We start from the raw sequence: 19,259 nt of genomic DNA on the forward strand, positions 1-19,259 counted from the left end.
CGAGTTTTGCATTTGCCAGTGTCACTACTGGTAGCATGAGCGGATACTTGGACCATAAAGCGTTTCCACAGGTAGCCTGAGTCCTCCAGGATGGCACATCAATACGTGCCATTACCAGAAGCTTTGCTGTGTTTGCCAAACACATTCTCAAGAGCATGGAGGAGGTTCTGGGAGACAGGCACTGTAGGAGAGCTGAGTATGGCATAGAAGGTCCTTATTCCATCAGCAGTACTGATATCTGCTCCTTTGTGCAAGGAGAAACAGGATGATACAAAATAACCTAAATCAGGCCACTGGTGTGAATGTCAGTGAGCAAATTATCACAAACAGACTTCATTATATATTTATGCAGTCAGTTTTAGCAACATAACAATATAAAAGATGGATGTAGCCACCATGAGGATTTGGCAGGTAGGGGAAATTATAGTTCTAGTGCAAAGGTGCATGGGGAAATTACTTACTTACAAATAAGTCACCTAATATTTTTTATTGTGAGTTTTTAGTATTTAAAGCTAGAGGAAAAAAATGACACTAGTTTGTGAAACTATGCTAAGAACACACACCTTCAATCAAAGATGTCCAACCTTTCCTTCATCCTGGAGAGCAACTGTGGATCACACCCACATCCTCTGCAGGGACTGTTGTCGATTAAGCACTTACACCGTGCACATAAGAAATGGTAACTCCAGCGCTAAATAACATAAAAGCTTCAGGCAAAGAGAGAAAAAGCAGTGTTACATGTTGTGGCTCCTGTGAGCAAACTGACTCACTGTGTCACACACAGATATTTAAATATCTCTTTACTGATGATGTATAAGCTGCTGAAGGCTCAGTGAAGTTTTTACATCTTTTTCTGCTAAGTTAACTGAAATCTGATGATGCACAACACACGAGGGCGCCGTCATCATGCTAACAGGGATGTAGAGGAGGTTAAAGCACCTCAGCTTAGCTTGTCCACATATTTTTAGGATGATAAAACTCTTTGTCACAGCACAGTGTGTCCCATCAAAGTAATTTCGTTTGAAGCTGCATCACATTCACTCAGCTTCATCACAGAGCGTTAAAAACAGAACAAACAGCAGGATCAAAGCATCAGCACGGTCTTTGTTTTTTTCAGTAATGGGTGTCAATTTTCTGCCATCGCTGCTAGGCAACAGGATCAGCGCGACGTAAGGGAGAGTCGGATATAAAAACGCTGAGTGCGGCCTTCACCGCCTGAAAGGATGCAGCTGCTGAGGTGGGACACAGCTTTGTGCAGTTCAAGGACTCTGATGGATGATGTTTTATGTGCGGCGGACGGTTAGCTTGAAGAGCCTGTTTTGGTGGTATGAGAGAAATATTTCAGTTGTCCGAGCAGCACTGCCTTTAATTCAGTGTCCGAGAGATTGACTGCTGAAGAAATCTGCTCAGAGGCTAAAAACACGATCGTACAGTATGAAGAGGAGATCAGCCTTTAACGCAGACTGCCAGCTATCAGCCGAAGACTCGGGATAAAGTCACAGATAACAGGTATGTGACGCTTACACAGGAGTAAGACGTGTAAGGACCCTGATCGGAGCTCAGTCTGCAGGCTAACAGACAATAATGAAGCAGCAGCTATGAGCTATTTTTTTTTTATAGAAATACTATATAAAATAGGAGTCGCCACCACCACCCTCTCTCTCTTTAACAGTAAACTTTTGGCATTAAGCATCCAAGGAGACACAGGGGAAATTTACGTTAGTAGAGGATGGCGTTAGAGATTAAGATAGAGGAGGCAGTAAGGGAAAGCAGTTTGCAGGGTGCCCCAGTTGGATGTCCGCTTCGGCTTCGGCTCTCTGTCTGCCGGTCGGTGGCTACACAAGAGTCCGCTGCCGCCTGTGGCTTTCTTCGCCCAGCAGGCCGGCAGGAATTTTGCTTTCAGGGTTCAAGATCACCAACGCCCCCTAAGTCTGAACCAGATGACCAGATGATGATCCCACCACCCTCGCTTATTTTTGTTTTAAATATAAAATGTTAAATAATTAAAATGGTCATACTGACCAAAATTATGGTAACTGTGACTTCAGCATTAACTTAGACTAAAAAGATCCAAACGAAATCTCAGTCTATTAGATGGCAGCACCCGATTCCCCTTTGTTTTTATTTGCTTTTTTTTGCCAACCCTTGGCTAAATGAGAGTCCACTGCTCCAAGCTTTTAATGCGGAAAACTCAGATAATAGAAAAACAGTCAGAAATTCCACTTGGTAAAAATAAAATACAGAATATTGTTCAACAGCATCTAAACTTATTCTGCAGATCTATATGTACAGAATATATACATCTACAGCCAGTTTTTGGAAAAGAATTTCTTTTGGATTTAAGAAAAGGCATTTCTTCTTTGACATTTGCGTAGTGCTTCCAGAACGCACTGGAGTGACGTGGCACCATTTGTATGTGAATAAAATATTCACAAAACAGGAGCTCATCTCAGGTGTCATAGGGACAGAGGCAGGGTGCAGCCTACACGAATTGACAATCTGTCGCAGGGGTACACACAGAGAAAGAAACAAACTCTCTTTTTAGAAACTGCTAATGCGGTGGCTACAGGGCTGGCCTTACATTCCTTGTTGACAGTTCATTGGTGGTTGAAGCTGAGCTACATTAGGAGGCAGCACACCTGAACAGGTTAGGCTTAGGGCATATGAAACAGCCCTGCCAAACCTTCTGTGTACTTACTCCTGCCTTGTACTCCATGCCGTTGGATTGATGAACAGAGGATTTGGTTTCTGTCTTTGTTGCATGCATGCATTTACCATGTTTTGTTTCTTCACCTTATTATCATAGCACCGAATCTCACATCAAGAATAAATGAGGTTACCCTTTGCCACATTGTGGATGCTGTAGGGATCGTGTGTGGACTGAGACTCAAGTGGATACTAGGATTTATCCAGAGGAGAGCTGCATTATTATTAATGTGCCACTGTATAAACCTGACATGTTAGTGAAACAGATCCCCATGTATTTGTATGTTAATGAAGTTGCTTTGCCACCTTCATAAATGCATGCATTACTCTTTTTTTGTAAGCTGTTGGTATTTAAGTCAGTATTATATATTTTTATATCTGTATTAACGCACTAATACAGTCCCAAATCTGACAAAAACCCTGAAACACTGCAAACCCATTGCAAGGGCGTAGATTTGGTTTTGGCATTGGTGGGGACGGATGATTCAACCACCGAACCCTGCCATGTTTCTTTTTTTTTTCCTTTTTGTCTTTGCTTCTTGATAAAAAAAGGAGAAATTTACTTGCCTACATATGCTATTCTACATACTTTTAAACCATTTAAAATTACAATTCATAGTTTTATATGTGAATTATATAATGTTAAATTACTATTAAACAAATGACTGACTAAGTATTTTAGACTTTAGTTTACTTCAGCCATATTCCATATAAATTAAGTATCGTACAAAAATAAAAATAGCTTCAAATACAGTCATGACAATAAAAGAATATGACTTTAAGGACTTAACAACATTACTTCAGTTATAGTACACCAACATCTCTTATATACATTAGCACTAAGGGAACACTGAATGACCTGGTGGTTTTTGTCCATAAAACTACTCATCTAAGATTACCACAAAGTAAAAGATCTCTCAGCAGAATTATGCAACATATGAGTCACTCATCAGTAATGTTTGTAGGGTGAGTGCATTTTTAAAACAATTTGTGCAAACTGCACTACAAGGTGGAATATTTGCAAAATCATGACTACCTCATGATATATTGTCTCAAAAATTAACCCTATGAATATGTCAGTACCATTAGGATGAAATTATTGTGTCACCAACATTTTAATGTTAGACATATAATTTTAACAGCCTCTGTAAACTAATATCCTGGCTTGCTCGAGGCTGCCGTTTTCTCTGACAGTTTCAATTTTCGTTCAGTTTCCAAAGCACATTATTCATGGTTACATACAATTTTAGACTGATGTGGGCCAAAGCCTAGCATAGCCTGTAACGCTATTATGACGCACACATTTTATGAGTGAGTTTGACTTTAAGTGACTTACAGTTTTTTTTGAAAAATACTTTCTTATATCCAGGTTCTTCCTTTTTGCTGCCATCCTCCTCTCCTCCTTGCAGGTCAGCGCAGGCTTACCGCTGCTAAAACTAAACAGACCTCCCTGAAAGGCACAGCCAATCACATTGGCCATATTTGTCACATGAGGTAGGACTCCAGTAGAGAACGTAATTGAACTCTTTCTGCACCACTGGGTGAATGAGACGTTGACAGATCGTTTTTTTCTTTCTATCGGGTTTGTTTTTCTTTACTCAAAGAGACCAAATTATTGGTGGGGACAATTCAATAATCGCTGGATATTGGTGGGGACATGTCCCTTCCGTCCATGCCAAATCTACGCCCTTGACCCATTGTCAGAGTACCTGGGCCATTGACCCAGTGTTTCGTTCTGTTAGGTCAGGTGTGTGGAGAATGGAGACAGAGGACCAAAATGCTGGGCTCATAGATTTATTATTAGGTTGAATGAACTGAACATAAATGACTGAATGAACTAGGAACACACACGAGCAGTTGACAACAACAAGAGTTCAGCACTGTTTAATCAAAACATCAGGATTGACATTACAAGAAATATTTGGGGTTAGCTCTAAACATGCAGGGTGAGGACTGAGTGATGAGTTGCAGGATAGAGCCAAAGTTACTAATAATCTAATCTTAGCTCTTTGAGCCATCTGCCCATGAAAATTACCCACTTGGTGTGATAACATACAAAAGATCACTGCATCACAGGAAACAACAATAAGAATAGCTCATCGGGTAGTGATTCAAGAACTCAACATGTACTGGATTATATTTGTTTAGAGGTGTATTTTCCTGTCATCACATTAGTAACCTTTTTCATGTGCGCTTTTGTTCCTCAGACCTCTAATAGCAGCATGAAGTGCAAGGAGGAGGAAGGTCTGGATGACCAGCAGGTCTGGATCCAGCAGGAAAACTCCAGTCTGGACCAGGAGGACCCAGAGGCCCCACGGATAAAAGAGGAACAGGAAGAAATCTCCACCAATCAGGGAGAGGGAGAGCAGCTTAAACTGAAGGAGGAGGCCGAAAGTGAGGATGAACAACTCAAACTCAGTGATGATATGTGGAAACCTGAAATAAACTTACACAGCACAGGTATGCAAACCTGTAACGGTCTTAATAAAAAATGAATTTGAATAATTTAGGATCCTACTCACTGCTCAAATTTACATTTATTTTTAGAGAAACAGGAAGAACTTAAAAGTCAGCTGCAATCAGTAGCAATAGTGCATGTGTTTCTTAAACATTTAACATCAACAACATTTCTACTGGTGCATTGGAAATGATGAAACTGAAGAGTTCACTTCCTTGGAGCTGCAGAAAAACGGAGTCACTCTGATTATACAGTCTTTAGAAATGATTCGTTTCCCTCATAAAAATATTTGCTGAGTACAGATAGCACCATAATGTCACAGGTCACAAATGTTTTGTGAAGCTTTAAAGACTAGTTTCTAATTTTCCAAGTATCACTGAGGGAATGTTCCCTGTTCTTCTTGTTTTTACTCAGCTTCAGTGACAGTGGAGATGTACGTTGTTTCTACAAATAATGAAAAAACCCCCACATAGATATAGACAAGTGATATAGACAAAATATGCATCACACAAATGTAGGGCTGTGCAATATGACCAAAATCAAATCACATCCCAATATAAGACATTTCTCATCCCGATAACGATATATGTCACAAAATAGTGCATTTTCTGTAAATTCTGTGAATCTCGGGCAACTCGACTTGTGTGAAGTGGTTTTAGTTGGGCGTTGTGTACCTGGAGTTGAGTTTTTTGACGATGCATGAAACTATATATTTTTAGATATAAGTTGTACCGGCTGCCATTTTCTTTGTGAGTATTTATTACATGGTGTGCTGTGGGCATAATTTGCATAGTACAGTTTTCTGGTCCATGTCAAACTTTTCATAACCAGACCATGTCCATGCTACAGAGGTCCTTCTGTTTGGAGCTACCTGGTTTTTGCCTCATCTTCAGTGGCCATGCTGGTATTCTCTGTGCCTGCATCCACATGGTGACCATCAAGACAATGAAAAAATATTGCCGTAAACAGTGTATTTTGCGACACCACGAAACAAACGATAGCGTAAAAAATGAAACGGTAGATATTTTAATTTTGTAATTCGATATATTTCATCATATCGCACAGCCCTACATAGATGCATATTTTTGGAATAAGTGGAAAGTTTTTAGCATCAGCGGAAATGAGCTGAAATTGCTGAAAGATACTTGAGCTGTTAAAGGCCAGAGTTTAAATTAATTAATTAATTTAATTAATTTTAGTTTAAATTAATTTATTATTTAATAATTTAATTTAAAATAAAAAACTCTATTTTTAAATCAGTATTTCAAACAGAATTATTAATTCATTAATAAATATTTCAAATCATCTAAAATGGCGATTCCACTCCTCATTTGAAAATCCATTTCCCTTTCCTGTTAGCTCATGGATTAGCTATTATATTAGCAAATAGATTAGCTTTGGGATTTACTACTGGATTAGCTATCAGATTAGCGATTGGATTAGATATCTCATTTCCAAAATCCTGAAGGAATGAAAATTAGCTATGCGGCGCAATGTAAGGAGCTCACTGATTGGTTGGCCAGACACAGGCAGGCTGCCTGGATTTTTCTACACTGCTGTTTGTGCTTATAGCCTTGCACTCTTAAGTGTGTGTGCTTACACAAAGGCTATTCAGCCTCGGGATTTACACTTGGTCTAACATGGAAATGTGACAAATGAAGGGACTCTGCAGTGAAAGTAGGTTGCAGCCATTCCTCTAACATTGTATAAATGTAACAGGGCTTAGTGCTGGTTCTAATAGTCTGAGCTGCTTCAAGCTTTATTTGTGAAGAGCACATTACCTTACAAAAAGCATACCTAGCTAGTACAGCTGGGATATAATATTTTCATAAGTTAAGTTTGGCTGTGTCCAAATTCAGGGCCTACATCCTTTGAAGGACCCAGCCTAGGTACACCAGCTCGGCCGGGTCCTTCGAAGGCTGAGAAGACCAGAAGTGCAAAGCTGTTAAATTGGACTGTCTAGCCATGACATAAGCAGCTAGAGCTGTGCTGGACAGCATGTTCAACAGAAATAGAAATAAATTGACTTTTAGTGGAGAAAATTGTGTTGTTTCATCTTCATGTGATGTATCTGGGAGAACATTACAGCCATGCGCTAGTAAACTAGTTTGCAAGTGTAGCTCTTGAAACTATCTCATTTCATTTTGATGGTACAAATATAATATGATTTACATTATTGATATTTTACTATGTATACACCATTTAAAAAACAAACAAGCTAAAATACTCAGTGGTGGAATTTAACTCAGTTGTAAAGGTATGCATTTCTGTTTCATATCATTTATACATTTATATAAGTTACTTTGAAAAAGTAATTCAATTATAGTTACTAGTTACTTCTTCAAAAAAGTAACTTAGTTAGTAACTGAGTTACAATATTCTAAAAGTAATTAATTACTTGAAAAGTAACTATTGCGTTACTTTAAAAAAAAGTTTAACCCTCTGGGGTCCAGGGTATAATTGGCCATTTTAACTACTTTTGATTTTCCGTCTACATTTTACCTTTAAAAACTATTTACTTTGCCTTGTTTGTATCATCCTTTTCAGCACAACCTCACGTGTCTGAATTTACAGTCATGTTTTCATTTTGACATACTGTATTAACACAATTGATCTAAAATCAGACAAAAACCATAAAATCAGAGTAAAAAAAGTTATATTTTTTACTGTAACAACCACAAACATCTTTAATGAATCATATTTCATAACTTTAAATGCAAATATAAATTGTCAATTTTAAAATCCTATGCACAAGTTTACTTTTACCCTTTTTTTAAATAACCATTTCAAACTATTTACAGAACAATCAGCTGTTCTGCATTCAATAAGATGCCACACAAATTATTTGTGCCACTCCAAATATTTCTGTCCACTATAAAGGAGAACATCACAGCCTGATACCTGCAGGTCTGACAGCAGCAGGTGTATCACTCCTTTTTCTCCCTGGAGACAGCAGTCGCCTTATTGTTCTGACACACAACACAAAACTATCCACAACACTACACACTAACTACACAAGACAACACATTAACTACACACTCCAAACACGCTAAATGTCACAAATCTCTCACATCTCAAAACTCGCTCTCTCTCTTTTTCTGCTCTCTCTCTCTCTCTCTCTCTCTCTCTCTCTCTCTCGCCGTCACTCCTAAAACTTCCGCGTTTTTTTTTTTTTTTGTTTTGGTCATAAGCAGAGAGTGCTTGCTGCGCTGTCCTTAGACAGTAAATGTGACGAAACTATTGAGGAAAAAACTCCGCGTATATATTGTTTATCATGACTCTGGTTTTACGTGGCCTATCAACATAATTTATAAACTGGTATATATCACCTTGTTGCTTTGTCTTTAAGTGGTCATGTGATTGACTTACCACGACTACTTTATTCTTCCTCAGTCAAACAGCAGCACTCATGCGAATGTTTTGCCCCCTTAGCTCCAGGTGTTGTGCTAGACAGTGATCGTGATTTTCGCGTCCGCGGGAGCGCGCAGCTGCTTAAAGCTGTAGCGTCCAGATTACTTACGTAGTCAGCTACTTCCGTGCTACTGATATAAGATGCGGTAAGCTGAACACAGCTTCAACCGTCTGTTTGTTGAAAAATAGTAACGGACCGCGTTTCCTTGTTAGTAACTGTAACGGCGTTGTAACGATAGGAATAGTAATTAGTTAGATTACTCGTTACTGAAAAAAGTAACGCCGTTACTTGTAACGCCGTTACTTGTAACGCCGTTATTCCCATCACTGTTTATACCTGTGTGACTGTCTAACAGACAAATATTAATATACCATGTCCACTGTCTGAAAACTTTAGTTATATTTAAGGGCAGTATCCCAAATAAACTAAAAATATTTGATCCTTGTATGTTTCATATAAAATGGAAGACAAACTGATGCAGTAAATATTATTTTATTGGATGAGAAAACTGCAGTATCAGTTACTTAAGATGCTGAGGATATCAGAGCATTAAACAGGCTGATGTTTGGGTAAGAGGCTCTAATAGGAGAGAGATGATACAGAAACATCACATCCTTATAAAATACTGACACACTTTATGAAGGGACAACTTTTCACAGCTCTTCGAACTTGTTATCTAAAATGAGCTGCACACGTTTCCCACTGAAACCAGCACAATCCCACTGTGATGAAAACAATATTTTAACTAAATATATTCTGGATAAATCAAAGCATTATCAAAATTGTCCATGGTTCCCTTTGTTTTTCCTTCTTTCCCTGTTAGATCCTGTCCTGCAGGATAAACATCAGTGAGTGATACCCCGTATGGAGCTATTACAGTTTGTGTACCTCTGCAGATACAGGAAGCAAATATCTAGAAACTGTCTCAAATGTTTTTACCAGTCCCCAAATTACAGAGAACAGCTGTATTTTCTTCCCCTGTTCTCCTCTCCATCTCTCACACATAGCTGAATTTGTCCTGGTGTTTCATCAGGGGTGGAGAGCCTCTGTCCCTTCACCTCTCACCTTCTCAGTCTTTTCTGACTCTGGACACCTGCAGAAGGAAGTCAACCATGACAGTTAACAACAAAAACAGCAGAGGTTTATCAAATATCTGTTAACTTGCAGGATGAAAACACAGTTTTTAATAGAATCACTCTTTATGTATTTTAAAAACAAAAAAAAGGGGAAACAGGACATATGATCCTGCAGAAATGTTGGGCTTTATTACAAAGGTGACAGACTCAGGTTGTATGATATAAGCATGACAAAACATGGAGGAGGACTTATTATTAGTGGTTTATACAGGATGAGAGTTCTTTTAACTTCTTTTAAACTAAGCACAGCATGGTTGGGTTTGTTTCCTCACCACAGCTCTTGGGACAGATGTTTGGTCCCTGTGAATACACTTAGCTTAAAGATTGAACCGTCTGCTTGGTTTATTCTAAAACGTTTAAGTACCGTTGGCTTTACATCTACAAACAGACCCAGCTTCGGTAGAAAACTAAACTAACTAACCAAAGCTTGTATGACTCAAGCCAGGTTATGTGGCGATACCAGTAACAATTTTCGATTTGAAGTATTTATTAATGAATTAATTATTCATTTTGAAATATTGATTAGTGTTTTTATTTTACATTTTTATTTTAAATAAACTTATTAAATAATAAATTACTTATGTAATGTTTGAATAAATAAAATAATTTACAAAAGGAATTTGTAAATTAATTTACAAATGCATAATTTACTGTACAATTTATGCACAGAATTCTTTATTTTGATGAGTGTGGCTCTTGTGGTCCTCCATAATTACTGAAGGGACCAGGTAACACGTGCACTTTTAAAAAGCCCCCCCCCCCCACAAAAACTCAGCAGTCATCTGTTATCAGAAAAATAAGAGAACTAAGTAAATTATATCTATATGTGTAGACTTAGAAGAGTCAAATGTTTGACTGAGAGCCTCATTGCTTTTATCTCATTACTTTTTCTTGTTCTTTTAATTATCACGCTTGATTTTGTATGAATTTAAAATTTCCACTTGCTGTTGAGACTAAATCTGTGCCCGTGCAGAGACACAAACCCAACACCAGAAGTTTCATTTTGTTCTGTTGTTGTTAAATCTCCAGTTCTTTTGATCTTAAAATATTTTCTTCGCACTAGTGTCCTCAAATTCACACATCAACCGTCACTGTCACCATGTTCATATTTCACACACTGAAACACACAGAGCATGTCTCACATGCAGAAACACACACAGAAACCTCTGATCTCAACTTTTTTCACAGTTTCTTGCCACAAAAGCCAGTCATAGACAAAGTTAAATGTGGAATTTTAATGTGGGCTGCAACTCTAGTCTCAGCATAGAATGTTTTTAGTTTCTTGCTAGAGCCAGTTCCTATGTCACACTGGAATTCAGCCTCAACTTATGATGTTAGTATCTCGCGCCGAAAACCAGACACCGACAAAATTTAATGTGAAAATACGTGTAACTTAGCGAACAGATTAATTTAGAATTTCCAATATGCACATTTGGTATTTATAATACAAAAGGCTGTGCTTACCTTTTTATATTCGGACCGGTCCTCTGCTCGCCTCGCCTCACGCTCTCACCACAAGCCAAATCTGCCTTCCTCAGCACACCAAAGACCCGGGTCACGCGGCACCAAGTTTGAAGAATTAAGAGAACAATTGATGAACATAATAGGTTATGGAGGCGTAGCAGGGAAAGGTGTTTTGTTTACTTTTTTACAGGAGATTTCAGGACAACAGCGACCACAGGGGTGGCGAGAATCCCGGAAGCCCAAGACCGAACGGAACCAACCAGAGAAAGGGGGACCCAAAAAAGAAGCACAGAGCACAGAGAACCACAGTTCCAGAAAATGTGTTGTTTAGGAGATTAAAAGCTCGTTAGACACAGGTTAAATGTGAGCATAAAAGTAATGAAGAGTAATGAGAGGGACTTTAGGAATAGTTGCAGGATTTCTATGTTATGTAAATTGCCCAAACACAGTGTTCAGGCCGGATATGCGCTACCCGTTAAAGGGGGTGACAAACCAGGAGTAAACTTTTTAAAGAGGAATAGGGGTAACTCTATAGAGGCTGTTTGACTCAAGAGTGACAAAAGTAATGTAGGACCTTTTACCAGGAAAAGCTAATTATATCTGTTCCTAGTTCACAGTAGTTATTGGGGGAGTCAGTTAATTAGGTTAACTAATAGAAATATGGTGACCTTTCTGGGGAAAGGTCAAAAGGGGGAAACTGTTAAGCATTAAAAATATATATATATTTCTTATTTTCTGATTATATTGTTTTATGTATTAATATGAGAGGCCTTTAGAAACTGAGCTCAGAGGAGACAAGACTAGGTTAAGGGTGACAGGTTGCCCTGGCAACAGACCTCAGAAAGGGGAAGTTATTGCAAGCTGCACCGGAAATTTGACACAAAGAAAAGAGGAACTTGTACCATATAAGGAAACTGTGTGACGTGTGAAGTACCAAAATAACACCATATGAGACACATGTTGAGCTTCGAATGTTAGAGTTTCTGCAACTGGCTTTGGGCTGTGCAGGGCTCTCTCTTCCGGAAGATGATTGAATAAATATATAAATGTTTTGACCACTCTGAGTCGGGTTTTCTCTGTTCTATCATGGGGATCAAAGAATCGGGTTTAATACATCCATTTAAGTAGAATTACATGTTTTCGCTGTAAGCATAGAAATTCGATTTCAACAGCATCCGGGTCTGGAAAAATATATTGGCTTCATCCTGAGTCTGTGTTGTTAGTTTAGTTAGTTATATATGCATTTTAGTTATTGTTATATTTTAATCCTAGTTTAATATTAGTGAAGTTGTGTTTAGTTTCCTCATTTCTACATTCATTCAATATTTGTTACTTTCCGTTGGTTCCTATTTTTCTTTGTCAGTTAAAATCTCTGTGTGATTTGGAGTTTGGCTTTCTCACCCTTGATTGTCTCTTGTCACTTTCCTATGTCTCACCTAACCATGACTGAGACTGTGCTAAGTGTACCTCAGCTAGCTATCTCTCAGACTCAGTTTTTGGTGGTGAAGGATAGCACATTATGTGTCAATTATGGGAGAGACATGAGCATGTATCATTGCCAGTGGAACTGGGTCACTAGTGTCTACTGGTGATGTGTTTGTTGACAGATGTAGTAGGATGAATTGTGAAGTTTACAGGCTATACTTTGGTAAGATTCAGAAAAATGCAGCAAAACTGATCAGATGGCACTTTGCAGCCAAAATAGATAATGACCCACAGCAAAGGCAACCCAAAAGTTCATCAGGACAAATAAATTTGATATTCTTCAAGCCAGTCACTTGAATTGAACCCAACAGAGCACAACAGTGCTATTCAGTTATTAAATGCATTGATTGTTGCATTTTAAATTCCAACATGGTGGTGTACAGAAGCAAAATTACAAAGAATTGGTCATTATCCAATAAGTTATGGACCTAACTATAGCATTGCAAGCATCCAAATATTTAGCTGAACTTTGCTTAAAAAAAAGCGTGTTAGAACTCAACATTCATTTAGATCATTGCCTCAACATCATCACATTTTTACAATTTTCTGACATTTGTTTTGTTTATTTACCCCTTCAGATTTTCCATATCAACATGTCTGTAAGGATGAAGAGGATTTCACAGACCAGCAGGTGGATAACAAGGAGAAGAGCCACATTATGAACCAGGAGGATCCAGGGACTCTGCAGATTAAAGAAGAACACGAGGAACTCTACACCAGCAAGGAGGGAGAGCAGCTCGTACTGAAGCAGGAGACTGAAACCTTTCTTGTAACTCTTGGTTATGATGAAGGTGACCACAGTGATTCAGAGCCACACAGTGATCAGCTCCTTTCTCACAGCTCTCCTGAACCAGAGAGTCAAGATCAGGAAAAAAGTAAGCACATCAACTCAGAATCAACTCGATATGCGGAGCTGAATAAGAAGACATATGACACGAATAACAGAAACAGAGTGGAAAATTCTCTATTGTCAGAGACTCAGTGTAAATCTGAGATAAGTAAAAAGTCTGCAAAATGTGAGATTTGTGGAAAAACCTTTCATGATAAATCCAACCTAACGAGACATCTGAGATCACACACAGGTGAGAAACCTTATTCTTGTACCACCTGCGGGAAAGGATTCAGTAGGAAATCAGGATTGGAGACTCACGTAAGAATCCACACAGATGAGAAGCCATATTGTTGTAACACTTGTGGAAAAAGATGTAGTCAGATGATACATTTGAAAAATCACATTAGAATCCACACAGGTGAGAAACCATATTCTTGTAGTACCTGCGGGAAAAGTTTCAGTCAGCTAATTAACCTTAAAACTCACATGAGAATTCACACAGGTGAGAAGCCATATTCTTGTAGCATCTGTGGAAAAGAGTTTTGTGCTTTGTCAGCATTCAACAGACATATGCGAATTCACACAGATGATAAGCCACATTGTTGTAGCACCTGTGGGAAAAGATTTAGAGACCAATCGACATTCAAAAAACACATGACAATTCATACAGGTGAGAAGCCTTATTCTTGCATCACCTGTGGAAAAAGATTTGGTCATAAACCAACAATGGAAAGACATCAGAGAAGTCACACAGGTGAGAAACTACATTCTTGTAGTACCTGTGGAAAAGGATTCAGTCAGATGATAAACTTGAAAATTCATATGAGAATTCACACAGGTGAGAAGCCACATTGTTGTAGCACCTGTGGAAAAAGATTCATTCAGATGATACACTTGAAAAGACACATGAGATTTCACACAAGTTGAAAATTTCACATAAAATGTGGAATACCTGTTAGTTGTAAAAGTGGGTTTATGGCAGGGCCAATGCAGGCAAGCAGGCAAATTACTCAAAAGGTTGATTCTGTTCATCTGGACGTAGCGTTTTCAGTGGAAGAAACCATCTGTCACTCATCACTACTCATCAGAGAGTAAAATGACAATTTTTAAAAATGAGGATGAGAGGAGATATTTATCTCATATTTGGAAAGTTCTTCTGCAGTGGGAATTATAATAATAATAATAATAATAATAATAATAATAATAATAATAATAATAATAATAATAAGGTGTCTGAATAGCATATATAATAAGATATGATATAAAATGATAGGTGTATTGTTTTATGTTGTAGAGGTGATTTATTTTTTAATTTTTTAATTTTTTACAAAATATCTGCAAGTGATACAAGTGAAAAAGGAGGACATGAAAAAAAAAAAGTTTTTTTTGTAGCCAGGATTTGGTACCCTGGTCATTCAATAGGGAGGTTAAACTTTTGCCTCAACCTCTCTTCTTGATTAATTGTTTAGTTATATTGCTTCTTAGTGTGAGTTATATATTTAAAAAGTTTCAGCAAAATTTGTGCTATTTTTTCTGATGTGTAATCTCTAAAACATGAAGCAAAAAACAAAGAGAATTTTTTTCTAAGTGTTGTCATTGTTTTGGATATTCAGTCAACTTTTTAAATTTAATGTAGATTTTCTACATTAGCACACAGTCTAATCTGCTGCCTTGTATTTAAATAATTGGGTGTAATCCTTTACAGAGTTACTGTAATTAGATTACAATTTCCCTATAAACAGTGTTATGACATAGCATGGATGCTGGAGGTGGTAGTCCACCTTTTTAAGAAGAGGTACCAGAGGTTGTGTTCAGGGTGATCACACTTAGCCTCCCTGGAAAGGTATATGCCTGGACACTGGAGAGGAGAGTCTGCCTGTTAGTTGAAACCAGGATTCTGAATTCTGAAACCACGATCAGGAACGATGCAGATTTCTTCCTGATCGTGGAAAAGTGGATTTGCTCTTGATTTTCTTGAGGATATTTAAAGATGTGTGGAAGTTTACCAACCAGTCTTGATGTGATTTGTGGAGTTGAAGGAGGCATTTTCGCATTTTCCCTTGGAACCCTGTTTTGGATGGATAAGACTGAGAATATATTTAAAAAAAATATCACCATCCTGTCCACTACCCCACGTTTTTCCCAACTACTGTTAGAACATTCCTTGAAAAAGTTGTAGTGTGTTAGTGCTTAAGTCTGTGAATCTCCTGTGTGAAATTAAATATCCTTATGCATTATCTTGCTTCTGGGTCTGTCCTTAGTCCTCTTTGGAAACTCATTATCACATCGTTAGCCTTACTGGTTTTGAGTTGTAAAATTCAGACAAAGTTTCGTTTTTAAAGAATCAATGTTTTGTTGGACACAAACAGAGGCAGAACTAAACTTAACAAAAAGCGAGCCTTTTATTGTGACTGATTACAAGCATAAACCAAACAGGAAAACCAACTAGACAAGAAACTAATCATAAAACCTAAAGTGGGAAAATTAACACATGAAAACCTGGAACACTTGGAAATACCTTGAAAACACAGGAACACGAAAGAGGATTAACTGGTGGTCTGACAAAAGGCTGAGGAAGACAGAGACAATGTATACACTAAAGGGTGACGAGGAAAGTGGAAACACAAAGGATGAAGTGAAGGATGAAACGCAAAGGGGAGGAACGTGGGAGGGCGAGGGAGCCAGAAACATGGAGAGAGACACAAATATGAAAACAAACATGAGACAGAGAAGGAATAAACATAGACATGACTTGGGAAACATACATAGAGGACATGACAGACTCTCACAAGAGACACAAGGATGAGACAAAGACAAGACAACATAAGAAGAAATACAAAAAACTCAGACATAAAAGATTTGGACTCAAGACTAAACTGTATAAACTTGAACTTAAAACATCTTCATAAAGCAACAGAAAGAATACTGAATACAAAATAAGACTCAAATACTGAGTCAAAGACTTAGCACCCTGATAGTTCGCAGTTTTTATGGGCAGATAAATCAAATTTCAAGAGCAGATGTGCTACCCTAAGCAGACAATTTAGCCAAGAACCTGTTAAAGATTATTACAGAAGTTGTGATCAGCTTGACCATAGAAAAAAAAAACATATTCTGACATGTTTCATGTTTCTCTTCCTTCGTGAACATAAAGATTTCATTGCTTCAATTCAAAAACGAATAAAGTTTTTGTGGCAGTAAATGTGTTTGCTTTATGAAAAACATAGTTTTATTTAATTGTGAATCATTGGTTAAATTTAGAAGTTTGGGACTCGAATCGGTGTTTAAGTGAAACATGATATTTTTTAATGTTCTTTGTCATATGCCTCAAATGTAAAACACTTTGGGTTATCTCATGTTTTTAAATGTGCTATATTGTAGCAGTTTTGGTGAAGGAGTGAAGAGGACTGGACTCCAAGCTGCTCCTGCTTATCACTGCTATGCCGAAGCATAGACTTGACCCAGTAAAAAAGCTCCATTTTATTTTAATCTTTATTTGGTCTTAGACTGTTAGACCATTGACACCACTAAGGCTGCAGCTGTAAGGATGAAAACTAAAACTATCTTTCTTCTTTTGCAAAACTCAGCTCTTCTGCTGCTAGTATACAGTATGTACACCAGTGTTTGTGATTGGTCAGATGGTGCCAATGCCACCACTCTCATGTGAACATGCAGTGGAAACCCTGGTTTAACTTAGTGATTTGATAACCAGCTTCATGTGAGCACATATCCTCATGAAAAAAGGGGACGTGAATCCAGATAACAGACAGACACCCTGGGTACATTGAACTCGGAAGTATTTTAGGATTTTCGTAAACTGGAAACTCTTTTCTCTTATCTTTCCCATGGTCCCTTAATGCAGGATCGTTGTTACAGGCTGTGACTGCTGTGAACAAACTGACAGCAAAATATTTAAATGTTTGCTTACTGATGGTCGTCCAGAGTGTGAGCACAGGTTCTGCTTACTGAAAACCCATGATGACTATTTGCTTTTTGTTGTTGTTATGTTGATGTCTCCAGAGTGACTCTCCTCGTGTGATAGTTTGTGTAATAATGTAACTACTGTTGTTTTTAAAGCTTATTTTTCATATCTGCTGACCTACAGTTTATGACTTGTGTCCCTTATCCCATTTGTCACTGTGCTGGAACAACGACACTGCAGAGGATTAAAAAACGGTTGTTTTATAAGTTTTAACTCTGCTGCTGCTCGTCCTGGAATGTGGTAAAGCCTGAAAACCCTCCCTCTGCTTTCTGCTCTCTCACAGCTGATCCCTTCCCTTCACACACCTGACAAAAATGAGATCAAATGATGAGAAGGAAACAAAATCAAATGAGAGAGTTAACAAGAAACAAACAGCATAAGTCAGAGTATAGAAACTGTTAAAACCATAAATAAGTGAAAATACTGCATATATTAAACTCAGTGACTCTGACAGATAATTACCTGAAAATTGGTACATTGGCTGACTGACATTGGATGACTTTGAAAAACATGGAACCATCACCAACTGCCAATAAAACATTTCACATAAGCTTAATGTAGAAAAATAAGGCAAAGGCGAGGAAACAAACTTTAACTCCCAAGTGCTGATCCTTATCTCAGAATATGTAAAAAACCTGGTCGCCTTCATTCTTCTTTCTCGTCACAGAAAGAAGAATGAAAATTATAACGCAATTAAACCATTTGGAGTGCAGAATGACTCAAAATCCCTGAAATGTCTCTGTCAATGCATTTCGGGCAGTTTGTCCAAAGTTTGTCCATTCTGCTCTCTATATGGGTTGATTGCGTTAAAATTTGTAATCGTGTTAATCGTGATGAGGGTGTTAACGTTGACAGCCCTAGTTTGTTGGTTTGTTTTTATTTTGTTTTATTTTGCGAGCAGGTTATTAGATCCCGCTCCAGCCAGCCAGAGAATCCTCTGCCGTCCCCCCTTTAACGTGTTAAAGTTGACAGCCCTACAACAAACACAAAAACTGAAGACATTATGATATAGACTTATAATTTGCACCGATCTGTTTTCTGAATTCTATCACACACATATAAGCGAAAAGTGAGCGAGAGGGCCCTCAGTGCGCCTGCATGCTGCTACTGCTCACACACAACCTGTCAAAAGGGGAGGGGGCGGGCTGCTTTCAAATAGTGCACATTTCATTCATAATATTGTCAATCCAAGCCTATTATGTATTAATTATTTTTTCTGGGTTGTGTGAAATCCCAGGGCACCAAACAGGCCAGACACAGCAAAAATGTAAAATGATTTTTAGATAGACTGTATGATTCTAATCGCTGTTCTGTAGTTTGACTAGGTGATTAGACAATGTTTTAAGTCATATTTATTAATATTCAAAACAGATAACTAACCTGTAAGTGTAGGTTAAAGTAAGGGAATCAATCATTTCAATCATTCTCAATAACTGTCTTTTCCCATGTACTTCACTAAACAATCACATGACTCACAAAAAATCCACTGACTTGTGTTACAACAGCCAGAAGCATAGTGACCCAAGACATATCAAAGTCCTCAGTAGTGATCCTACAGAGCTTAAATCCCAAATCCTCACAAGTCAGTCAGAACTGAAAAAGCCTCCTAGATAAGAGATCCAATTCAATTCACATGTTAGGAGCTAAAAGTTAAAGCTCTGAGTGTAAAAATTCCTGTTTAACTGGGTCATAGTTGTTACTGTATTCAGTAAGTCAAGCATAACACACCATGCCTGTCACAACACGCTCTTTGTCACACTGTTAATACTTCCCCTGTATAAGGG

At 38.0% G+C, this 19,259-nt stretch overlaps 1 protein-coding gene across 1 annotated transcript; it reads left to right on the forward strand.

The window, feature by feature from the left end:
• The first annotated feature begins 1,036 nt into the window (after positions 1-1,036).
• Positions 1,037-15,700, forward strand: LOC134616978 (zinc finger protein 501-like). Its single transcript, XM_063462117.1, has 3 exons — positions 1,037-1,509; positions 4,914-5,166; positions 13,240-15,700. Exons 2-3 carry the CDS (start codon positions 4,929-4,931, stop codon positions 14,418-14,420), a joined length of 1,419 nt encoding a protein of 472 aa, XP_063318187.1. The 5' UTR covers positions 1,037-1,509; positions 4,914-4,928; the 3' UTR covers positions 14,421-15,700.
• The last annotated feature ends 3,559 nt before the right edge of the window (positions 15,701-19,259 follow it).

This window comes from Pelmatolapia mariae, linkage group LG18, assembly GCF_036321145.2.
Source record: "Pelmatolapia mariae isolate MD_Pm_ZW linkage group LG18, Pm_UMD_F_2, whole genome shotgun sequence".
NCBI classification, from domain to species: Eukaryota; Metazoa; Chordata; class Actinopteri; order Cichliformes; family Cichlidae; genus Pelmatolapia; species Pelmatolapia mariae.